The sequence below is a fragment of the Eleutherodactylus coqui genome, chromosome 6 (assembly GCF_035609145.1).
Source record: "Eleutherodactylus coqui strain aEleCoq1 chromosome 6, aEleCoq1.hap1, whole genome shotgun sequence".
NCBI classification, from domain to species: Eukaryota; Metazoa; Chordata; class Amphibia; order Anura; family Eleutherodactylidae; genus Eleutherodactylus; species Eleutherodactylus coqui.
The window spans coordinates 90,183,715-90,195,669 of NC_089842.1; the positions used below are offsets into that span (position 1 = coordinate 90,183,715).

Here is an 11,955-nt window from a genome sequence, read left to right on the forward strand (position 1 = left end):
TGGGGGGTACGCAAATGTCCGTGCAATACGCAAGCAGATGCGTCAAAAACTGCATAATGCCGCTGGAAAAAGAACACATCTGGAACTCACTAGACTAACAAACCATGTCAATGGATGGACCAGAGGTAGCATGCTTTTTTCGCACACGCAATTGTGCAGCACTTGTGTGTGCAAATAGTACAGCAAAATACATCAGCAGCTGCGCAAAAAAGCCTTGTTCAGGGTGCAAATATGTTGCGCTGAGGCGTGTGCAATTACCAGCAAACCTCTATGTTTTCATTGCTTTGATTGGAAAAATAGCTCTGCATGCAGGGATATTCTTACTGTTAATTAAACATAAATCTTGTTATTTGTATAGCGACAACTTATTCCACAGCGCTTTTGAGTAAGCTGAGTACTCATTTTACTGACCACAGAAGGCTGAGTGTCAACCTTGAGGAAGGATTGAACCCGCAACCTTCAGGTCATGAGCGAGAGCTTAGGACTGCATTTCTGTTGTGTTAGCACTCTGCACCACACAAGGCTCTGTCAGCAAATAAGGGACTTCACAACAGAGGCTCCTAATAAAATAGAACTCAGCATATGTCAGTGGCAACCAGCCAGCTCTATACATGAGTGGAACGATAAAGCTTCCTTTTAAGCATCTGTGTATGTTTTGAACCTGCGCACAAATCTTACTTATAGTTTGTAAAACCTATTATACTCTTCCCGAAAATGAGTCAGTACATTCAGTGTAAGAAGGTCTCACATGAACGAGTCTGGATTGCGGATTCCACAGTCGTTGTCCGCACAGAAAATCCACGGTGAAACGCAGGCATTGAAAGGCATGTTTTTCGAATTTTTCTTCACACTCACAGGTACAAATCGTGTATTCCATGAGTGGAAGAAAAATCGCAGCATGCTGTATTTTAGCGCGGATTCTGCACGGATGGCTTCCATAGAAATCAATAGATGCGCGAGTTCCGCCACCCATACGCAATTAACATTGCGTACGAGTGGCGGAATGGCTCATACCTAGGTAGGAGAATGCCTAGAAAATCCAGACTTGTGGCTGGAAGAGAAAGGGAGTGAGGCCTCATGCACATGGGCACGCACAGATTCTGTGTGGGGAATCCCGCACAGAATCCTCCCAGGCCCGCTGCCAGCGACCCTGGGTACCTGTCAGAAATCATCTTCTTCTGTACTGCGGATGTGCCGCTGGCGCACCTGTGCAGAACAGATAGGGTCATCGCAGAAGTGCCGCGGCTTGAAAATGCAGTCCATATAGCAGGCAGCACGTTATAGAGCTAGAGGAGCTGTTCGGATTGATATATACAGAACTATGCAAACGTTTTAGGCAGGTGAGGAAAAATGCTGCAAAGTAAGAATGCTTTCAAAAATAGACTTGTTAATAGTTTATTTTTGTCAATTAAAAAAAATGCTAAGTGAATGAACAAAAGAGAAATCTAAATCGCATCAATATTTGGTTTGATCACTCTTTGCCTTCAAAACAGCATTAAAGGGGTTGTCCCGAGGCAGCAAGTGGGTCTATACACTTCTGCATGGCCATAATAATGCACTTTGTAATGTACATTGTGCATTAATTATGAGCCATACAGAAGTTATAAAAAGTTTTATACTTACCTGCTCCGTTGCTGGCGTCCTCGTCTCCATGGTGCCGACTAATTTTCGCCCTCCGATGGCCAAATTAGCCGTGCTTGCGCAGTCCGGGTCTTCTTCTTTTCTGAATGGGGCTCCGTGTAGCTCCGTGTAGCTCCGCCCCGTCACGTGCCGATTCCAGCCAATCAGGAGGCTGGAATCGGCAATGGACCGCACAGAAGCCCTGCGGTCCATGAAGACAGAGGATCCCGGCGGCCATCTTCAGCAGGTGAGTATGAAGACGCCGGACCGCCGGGATTCAGGTAAGCGCTGTGCGGGTGGTTTGTTTAACCCCTGCATCGGGGTTGTCTCGCGCCGAACGGGGGGGGGGTTTAAAAAAAAAAAAAACCCGTTTCGGCGCGGGACAACCCCTTTAATTCTTCTAGACACACTTGCACACAGTTTTTGAAGGTACTCAGCAGGGAGGATTATTCCAAACATCTTGGAGAACTAAGCACAGATCTTCTAAGGATGAAGGCCTGCTCAAATCCATCTGTCTCTTCATCTAATCCCAGATAGACTCAATAATGTTGAGATCAGGGCTCTGGGGGGGCCATATCATCGCTTCCAGAACTCCTTCTTCTTCTTTACGCTGAAGATGTTGTTAATGACATTGGCTGTATGTTTGGGCTCGTTGACGTGCTGCAAAATAAATTTCAAGCCAGTTCTTACTTTCCAGTATTTTTCCCACATCTACCTAAAACGTTTGCACAGTATTTAAGTCTTTTGGGAGAAGTTTCAGTATAACTTGTATTTTACTCATTTTTAAATTTCTGTTCTTCCTAAGTGTCATAGTCCAGTAGGCGGTCCTATCAGTGATTGACTGTATGTGCAGTCATACACAAATAGCTGAGCTAGCTGTCAATCACTGATAGGACCGCCCACTGGACTATGAAACTTAGAAAGAACAGAAATTTAAAAATGAGTAAAATACAAGTTATACAGAATCTTCTCCTACAAACCTATATCAATCTTCTCAGCTCTGCAGCTCTATAACTTGCTGCCTGCAGAATAGACCACATTTTCAAGCTGGCAAGTTCCCTTAAAGGAGAATAATAGCACATCCTCTTCATCACCTATTATGTATAATAATATCTTCTCATTATTCAAGTTTTCAGTTTTTTAACAGTTTGTAACTTTTTTCCAGGATGAAGTAAATTATGCTGCAATCAATTTCCAAAACAAAGCCCCAACCACGTCCCCAACGCCAACACCGGTGGAAACCGTATATAGTGATGTCAAACATTCAATCAAAACATAATACTGAATATTAAAGCCCCAGGATGAGATCACACTACACATACTAGTGGATGATCATGTGTAGAAGAGTGCTTCAGCATCTGTACAGACTATGGCAGGCTAGGATTTTACAATTTCAGGGATGGATATATGAAGAAACCAAAGATGTGCTAGACCGCTTCTCTGACACTTGCTTATTGGCAGTGGAACTTTACCAACGATAGCAACTACAGTAATCCAGCTGTATATATTTAGAAGGGGCATTGGCATTTTTTTAGGCTTGTCCCTTGTATCAATCAGAAAAATTGCTGCCCAATAGTAATATATTGTATGCATTTGTCTTAAAGCACCAGTGTGCCTTGCACATGCACTTGTCTGGATGGGATTTTACAGGCAAACACCTTCATCTCAGTATGTATCTACTGACCGTACGGACTGTGTGGATCCCATCACTGGAAGCTCCAGATTATTGGACAACTTTACTAACAAATGATTCTTGGTACCAGACAGAAAACACTCCTTTGCAGTCTTCACAATATGATCGCTTGTCCCCATACAGATAACATTCTTCGCCAGGACATCCCATTTATACATGTGCTGTCAATGAGCAAACGTTTTTATGTCAGCATAAAAGATCCAACTCACCGTCGAGCAAGCAAATGTGAGCAGATTTAGATGTGAGCAGATTTAGATGGGCCGATGATCACACTAGCATGAAGATTCACATCCGATCATCAGCAGGTCTAAAAAGGCCTTAAAGGGAAGTTGTCAGTTGTTGTAACCCTATGAAACAGTCTAAGGCCTCTTTCACACAGGCGTTGCATTTTTACGCTGGACGCTTTGCAGGCCAAAAACGCATGAACATCAAAAAAAGCTGCCATCGAGCCACGGCCAAAATTAGCATTTTCTCGCTCATTCATGCATCTGGGTGCGGCATATATACGCCGCAGCCCCAGAATTCCTTTGGTCAGGATTAGAGATGAGCGAACCTACTCGGCCACGCCCCTTTTTCGCCCAAGTGCCGCGATTTTCGAGTACTTCCGTACTCGGGCGAAAAGATTCAGGGGGCGCCGTGGGTGAGTGGGGGGTTGCAGCGGGGAGTGGGGGGGAGAGGGAGAGAGAGAGGGCTCCCCCCTGTTCCCCGCTGCTACCCCCCGCTCCGCCACGCCTCCCGCCACCCCCCCGGCGCCCCCCGAATCTTTTCACCCGAGTACAGAAGTACTCGAAAATCGCGGTGCTTGATCGAGTAATTACTTGAAACGAGTAGGTTCGCTCATCTCTAGTCAGGATAAATCCTTAGCATGGCTTCTATTAGTCAAATAGAGCCAACTGACATGTTTTAGCAGTGCTGGCCACTGCTAGACTCCCACCTCCTCCCTTTCACGCATGCGCCAGAAGTTCTTGGACCATCGCATGCGCAGATCATATATCCCCTCTGTGGGCAAATTTGTCATTCCCATCGGGACATGCACTGGTTCGCAAACTTCTGTTTTAATGTTTTAAAGATGTTTTTTGTAAGTATAGTTTGAAATAGACCAACATCAAGCTTATTTTTGGAAGGAAGTGTTATTCAGTAGTCTGCCCCTGTTTTGTAGGGCTAAAACCACTTACAGCTTCCCTTAAACAGCTTCTAGATACATTCTTAAAATGTTGGACCTTTTACCCAAAGTGCCCCTTCCCTGAGACATTTATGACATATATACATAGTCATTCTATAAATGTCTGATGGGTGCGGCACCTTAGAGAAGAGGAAATTAGGTGGAGAGGTGGCCACACATTAATGTGACTCTCTCCATTGTCATTTATGGGAGTTGTGAAATGTTCAGCTCTTTAAGCAACTCCTATAAACTGCATTAGAAGTAGCCGCCAGCGTGTGTAGCCGTATTGTTCCTCAGAAGTGGAAAGATCACCCTTCAAATATTTACAACATCAACTGCTGATAAGCCATAAATGTCCCAGATGACGATACCTTTGTAAGTTCTACAGCAGCACTTGGGTGTGGTACACTCTGATAATGTGATCTCGGGAGCCGAAACGGTTGTGCACGCCTCGTCTGGAGTATCGGTGCCAACGTTGTTTTAGGTAATCTCATGTTTCCCATATAACAAATACATTCTATTCAAGTTCATTTATTTAGTAACTAAGAAAGTACTAAAATGATTAGATAAACAAATATTCAAAATATTACACGAGTATTGTTTATAAAGTAGGTTTTCCACTAAATTGAGAAATTACAGTGCGGTTTTCAAGAGTTTTGCTTGGGGTCATTGCAACCAGTAAATGAACTCTGGCCAGGACTCTGACTTGATTATTATAGTCAAGAAGAACACTTTCCTATTACTGTTTCCCTGAAAACAAGCCCTAGCATGATTTTCCAGGATTTTTGAGGATGCAAAATGCTTTTTCTGAATTTTTGAGGATGCTTGAAATATAAGCCCTATTCCAAAATTAAGCCCTGCTTACAATTAATTAAAAAAAAGTCAATTTAGATAGTGTCCAGGCAGCTATACATGTAAAAAAGTGAAATCTTTTTGAGTAAAAAATAATATAAGACACTGTCTTATTTTCGGGGAAACAGGATAGGTAGCTGTGACAGCATCCAGCCATGAAAAGCTGAGATGGAAACACTCCTCCATGTTGCGCATCCGAAGTGGATTGAGATTAGTATACTTTTGCATCCATTATTTTTAGCTCCATCAGATCTAAAGAAAAACGAATAATTAGGCAAATTACGCAAATAATCTTGATTAAAAACCCCTTACTGTCCTGTGTCTACAGTTCTTATGCAGACTTATGTGTATCCGTGGTTACAGCTATGAACAAAGCCTTGTGTAGTCTAATCCCGCAGTCATAGTTCTGTCTATCCATTCACTCTTCTTGTAACCCACCAACTATACTTATACAAGTACAGGGAAGAGATGAAAGTGAGTATGATTGCGGGGTCAGACTACACCAGGTTTGTTTGTGGTCTGTAACCATGGAGAGACATAGGTCAAAAGAGGAGCTGTATACATGAAACGGCAGGATATGTTTAATGAAGTCTATTTGTAACATAAAATATAGTATGTTGTGCCTTGTGTTGCTGTATCATTTTCGGCAATAATAATAAAGCATTGATACTACTTTGCATATCACACAGGAAATACATCCTGAGCCAAAGGGTTTAAAAAAAGTACACATGTCAATAATAGTTCCAAGTTTCAACATGAAATAAAATGAGTAATGCCCTGTACACTGCATTGTAAGTAAATCTAACAATGGCTTCATCCTCTTGGCTTCAGCACTGTCCCTTATTTCCTCATATTTATTAAATGACGTTTAAAGCAGAAATCCAGGTATCAGAGGCTCAGGGTGCAGCTTTGTCTTCCTTGCTTTACACTGCAGCTTTTCTTTAAATTGGCTGCTTTGGTTTAAGTAGTAAATAGCCAGCATCTCAACACAAAAATACTTGATTTCAAACACAGCAAGGACAGAACCAGTATAAGCTGTGAACTAAACTATCAACGAGCAATGAAGATACACTGAGCTTCAGTACGGGGCATCTGGGAAATCCTCTTTAGCTGTTTCTATTCAATTTCTCATAATTTTTACTGTAAACTGGATGCATTCAATGTGCCATAATGTATATTTAAGAGTAATTGTGAGCTATTTCCTGTGCTTCGTTAGATACTTGTTTTTGTATTTTTGATGACAAATGGAACAAATAATTAATAAAAAGTTTATTTTTGTGTCCCTCCATGATACGCTGATTTGCTTGTTTTAAGTGATCCCGCAACTGTATACTTTGTAGCAGATTTCCTGCATTCTGCTGGATCCTTGGTCAGTGGTCTCCAACCAACCTGTGGGCTTGCAGTGCTCATTGCAACAACTGTGACTAAGGCTTTATTCACACCCAGCTGTATATACGCGACCATTAGAGGCATTGTTCTGCAATGCATTCGTTCACTTGGGAGATTATACGGTGCATAAATACGTCGGCACCATGAAATATGTAACATATGCGGTCGAAGATAGTTCTGGAACTATGTTTTGGCCAATATACGCTGGCGAGTCCTATAGGCTCTTATGGGAGCAGGGAAAAAGAAAGGAGGGGGAGGCATTTTTGCAGCGTCCAACTCTGCGAAAAGCTTACAGGTGCCTCTATATAGACATTGGAAGCCTTCCCAAGGATTTTGACAGAACGAGGGTTTTTCCGGGGTGCAGCGTATCTTTTTGCTAAAAATGACGCTTGCGGTCATGTGAATGAACGAGAAAACGCTAGCCGTGATCGCAGAAAGATGCCCATTCAGGTGCTTATATGGAACAGGCGTAAAAATGCCTATGCTCGTGTGAAAGAGCCTGAAGGCCAAATTCACAGGGGTGTATGTACGTGTGTATTTGCATGCAGAGAGAATAGAACGCATGATTTCAATTAGTTCATTCACAGTGCATATTTATTCCTGAGCATTTCAGTTGCGGAAAAAAAACACAGCATGCTCTCTTTTCCTCCACATTTGTGCACCAAAGGTCCCTATAGGAGTCAGTGGGGTTGTGCAAATGCGTGCGTAATATGCTTGGAGATGTGTAATATGCTGCGTAATTACGCAGGGAAAAGAACACATGTGGAACTTATTAGACTAGTTAGCCATTTTAATGAATGCATCTTTGTTTGCTGCACGCAAATGAACATGCTTTGGGGGCACAAAATGTACAGTAAAATACGCCAATGCGGTGCAAAAAGGGCTATCTGTCCGAGAGAAATATCACTTGTGTGAATTAACTCATTCAAATGAATGGATTCCTTTCCTGTGCGAGTTCTGTGCATCTTGGAATCGGATAAAACTCGCACAGAAGAATCACCCATGTGATTACGACCTGATGGTTCTTTTATACGGGCTGAATTATCAGACGCAAGTGTTCCTCTAAACGCTCATTCGCCCAACAATTGGGCCATATGAAGGGGCCAATGATCAGCCGGCAAACTTGTTCGTCAGCTGATAGGCTCACTTATGCTTGCTAATCGGTGGTACATCTCTCCATGTGAACAGGAATATGTATAGCTGGTCTATTAGGACAAAGAATTGTATTAATGTTCATGCATCCCAATAAGCCAATTCTCAAGCCATTTGATCAAAACATGAGGGCCCATCTGCAACGTCCTTGCAAACTTTATTGGATGGGTTCCTATCTCTAAAAGACACCCCAAAAGCCTCTGAATAAATGGAAAGGAAGAATACCTAGCTATATACTCTCATTGACAGACGGGTGAATGGAGTGCATGACAAAAGTTTAGGCAGCGACTACCACACCAATGTAATACATTCAGAAAAAAACACCACCACTCTGTTCATAGGGGGAAATCAGATGTGTGCAGATGTCGGGATCAGTGGGAGTTCTAGCGGTCCTTATGAGGAAAACCCCTTTATGGCAAAGCTCATATTTCCTTTCACTTTGTTTTCTGTTACAAAATAATGACCATAACTGCTTGTTCAGTGTCTGCACAGATCTTGCTCTAGGGATGTGAATTCTTGGAAATTGAGTTTTTACACCAGATCAGTAGAGTGCATTGCATTATGGGAGCTCAACTAAGTTGTTACAGATTTGTTTGTCAACGATCTTGTTGAACATTTCTAATAACAATCAGCAAAAAGTTAATTACAGCTCTGGAGTTTAATACTGATGTAACTGAAGATCAGTACAGGAAACGTAATGTACTTACAAAGTGACTCAACTTTTTATGAGTATATAGAACTGCAAGAAAAAGTGAATGAACTCCTTGGAATTACCTGGATTTCAACATTGATTACTAATATAACCTGTTGTGATTGTAAGGGTGTAGCCACACAGGCGATTCCCACGAGCAAGTTCCGTCTGAATGCGGTATGGATAGAACTCATACCTGAAAATAACACATTAATTTCAATGTTTTTAATTAAATGAGCAATTTTTCTCTCGTACCGATAGTCCAAGATAGAGTAATCGCAGCATGTCCTATTTTTGGGCGATTCGGTTCAGAAATCACCCATTAGTTTCTATGGGAGGGGACAAAAATTGCATGGCACTCGCATGTAAATCTAAGTTTTATATGAGTGTGATGCAATTTTCCTATTATTACTATTGAAACAACATGCGATTTTTACATATGTTGAAAAACTCACATGAAAATTGCATGTGCAGCGATGCAAAATGATGCCTTCTTCCAAATTGCATCACATTCACAGGAAAAATCGTTGATTTACGAGTGAGATATCGGTCCAAGTTTCTCAGGCCGATATTGCACTCTCCCATGTGAATATACCCTAATTTAAGTCACAATTCTATAAAAATGTAATCTAGCTTATAATACGCAAACAGTTGTAAAGCTCATGTCTTTATTGAGTACACTAAGGAAATATCTGCAGTAAGTGAACCTTTGTGTTCATGTTATACAGTTATTTAATTAGATGAAATTAGAAATTTGAGTTTCACAGGTGCTTTGCCCATTAAATAATGCACCCAAAGCATGGTTACTGCCAAATCTGTTCTTCTCAATAAAAATTGGTTAGTATGAACCATACCTAAATGCAAACAACTTTCAGAAGACCTCAGAACTCTGAGTTTATTAAGATGCTATTGTGACTAGCACTATGGGATACACTGTGTATGTGATAGTAATGCTGGTACAGTTTGGTAACATTATAAAGTGGTACCGTGGCTGAAATGTAGGAGAGTGTGGGGCCTAGCATTGCCGGGAACTGTTAGTAGCAGTTTTTGAGTGTACAATTTCAATAATTTTCATGGAGGAATTATTAGGTGGGTCTGTGGCAAGTACAAGTATTGCTGGTGGGGTATGCAGACTTGCATTTTCAGAGGTGTGGCTAACTGGAAAAGTGACAGATAAGTGGATGAATCTAGGAAGGTAGAAAGCTGGCCCTGTGTGACTCTGTCACAATCAGGGCCATGACCTGCAACTGTCTCCTACTGCCTCTGAGATAAAAGTCCAATTAGGTGTGTACTCATAAATGAAGGCTTTTACTAAATAACCCCACTTTATTACTGGCTGTTACCTTTAATGTGCTTAATATCTTGTTCAGTGAACCTGTAGTTGAAAGATAACTCGGGCCAGAATAGCTGTTTGCATACCTCAGTAAAATTTCCCTAAATTCTGCAGGCAAATTAAAAAGCAAACACATGATAAACAAAGAGGCATTATTGTCATAGCTCAGCTAGAGAACAAGAAAGTCTAGTTTCTGAGTTAGCTGTTGCCAGATATATGAGCTGAAATAACATTCCCAGCAGGAAACCTCCATAACCTATTGCATGAAAAAAAATGAAAGTTGATTAAAAACATGAAAGTAGTTCATTCTTTGGCCACCTGCAGACTATGGCAGCTTCCACGGGCGCAAATTGTGTGGGAAATCCAGCCGCATAATTTCCGCCCATGTGCAGGGGGCCTTTGTCAAAAAAAATCCATTGCCTGGAAGAAGTTGACATTTTGTTGCAAAACTCGGCATGCAGTTACATCTCAGGCAGATATACAAATGATTAGAGCTGTGGCCTCATTAGATGAACGGTCTTGTCACCTGAAGCCCTACAAGTGGTTCCCCCTTGGCCTATAAAAAGGCTCTCGGAGGCTTTTTGTGTAGTGACCTCTTTTTTTCGTGCTTGTGTAGAACTTGTTGTCCACTAGACGTCTCTACGGCACAGAGTAAAGATTTCATCCAGTTAAGAGTTTGAGTGGGGGGCATTATTGGGATGCAAGAAGCTGGAGGGTAGTATTGACGAATTGTCCCCCACCTGGGCCCATCTGACCAGACTGTTAGTAGACTGTTGGGACCAGTGGATGCGTGAGGGCACATACACAAGCTGACTCAGCTCAGGACGCTCTCGACAGACCACCAGTAGAGAGGATCATCTGATGCCTCTACGACGTAATCGAAGAGGAGACACCCAATTATTGTTTCACCATTTGACCAAATAAATCAAAACTTTCTTATTTAGCCTTTTCATTCTCCATGACATAAGTATGTCCCTAGGAATAAAAGTGGATTTGTCATCAGAGTACACTGCCCAATCTAAAGCCCCTTTTACACTGGACGATTATTCTGCAAATCACTCATTAGAGCGAGCAGTTTCCACAATAAGGCCTCCCTCACAGAGGCGCTTTTTAATGCGATTAGCGCGGTATAATGCTTCCATTGTTTTCAATGGGACCGCTCAGACAGCCGCTCGATCACAGCGCTTTTCAGCGTCGCGATTTACGAGCGGTGTCTGTTCTATTTTTGGGTGTTTAGTGCTCCTCATGAATGATGAGGAGTGCTAGAAGTCCACATCGGCCGCAGCGAAAATGAAAGTAAAGCGCAGCAAAGCACCGCAATTTAAATCGCCCCGCATAACGCAACGCCTGTGTGAGGGAGTCCTAATTGTGCTGTTTAAACACATGCAGTGAAAGACTGATATGCGATAAACTGCTAGTCGGATCTCTCTTGCAGACCATAATCATACCGTGTAAAAGATGCTTAAAGGGGTTCTGTCAGCAAAATAAAATGTATTCTCACCTGTGCCTTACTGGGCCGTTCACCACGAACCTGCTGCAGTCCTGATGTCCCTCCGGCAGCCTTTCTATCGCAGAGCAGAAGCTAGCAAAGGTCCAGCTTCCACCACTGCTCCGACCACTGCCTTACAGCAAGTACTGCCGCCCGGGTCAGTGTTTGACGCGTCGCCCACTGATTGGCCTTGCTGCGTCTAACCTCTGAAGTCCTCGTAGAGTAGATGGCAAGTGCGCATGCGTCCACCTTCCCAGCATGCTTGCGCACTCGCCATCAGCTCTTCGATGAAGTCAGAGGTCAGACGTGGCCAGGTCGGCGTCAGCGCACAGGAGCCGCTGGGAGATGACCCCTCACGCGACAGCTAAACAACGGAGGGAAGAAATACAACGGGGTTATGTAAGTTTACTTTGTTTTTTAACTCTTTTCTTTCCACAGGTTAGACTGTACAGGGGTGCAGGGCAGGATGCAGGTGAGTATAAATTACTATTTTTGCTCACAGAACCCCTTTAAGGACAACTGGCTATGAACTGTCACGGAGCACTACTGTCATAGCTCACCTGTAACTGGAGCT

The 11,955-nt window shown here is 42.6% G+C and overlaps 1 protein-coding gene across 2 annotated transcripts in view; it reads left to right on the forward strand.

The window, feature by feature from the left end:
• The window catches only part of LOC136632357 (carcinoembryonic antigen-related cell adhesion molecule 1-like), a 61,227-nt gene extending 54,609 nt beyond the window's left edge, over positions 1-6,618 (forward strand). The window contains exon 12 of one of the 2 annotated variants that reach the window (XR_010793155.1): positions 2,786-2,810. Coding sequence is in view for 1 of the 2 variants with exons in the window: in XM_066607165.1 (XP_066463262.1) it covers positions 2,786-2,899 (114 nt within the window). In the remaining variant the exon portion in view is untranslated. Of the gene's footprint in view, positions 1-2,785 lie in introns of both variants that reach the window. The other variant, XM_066607165.1, reaches the window with a different exon arrangement.
• The last annotated feature ends 5,337 nt before the right edge of the window (positions 6,619-11,955 follow it).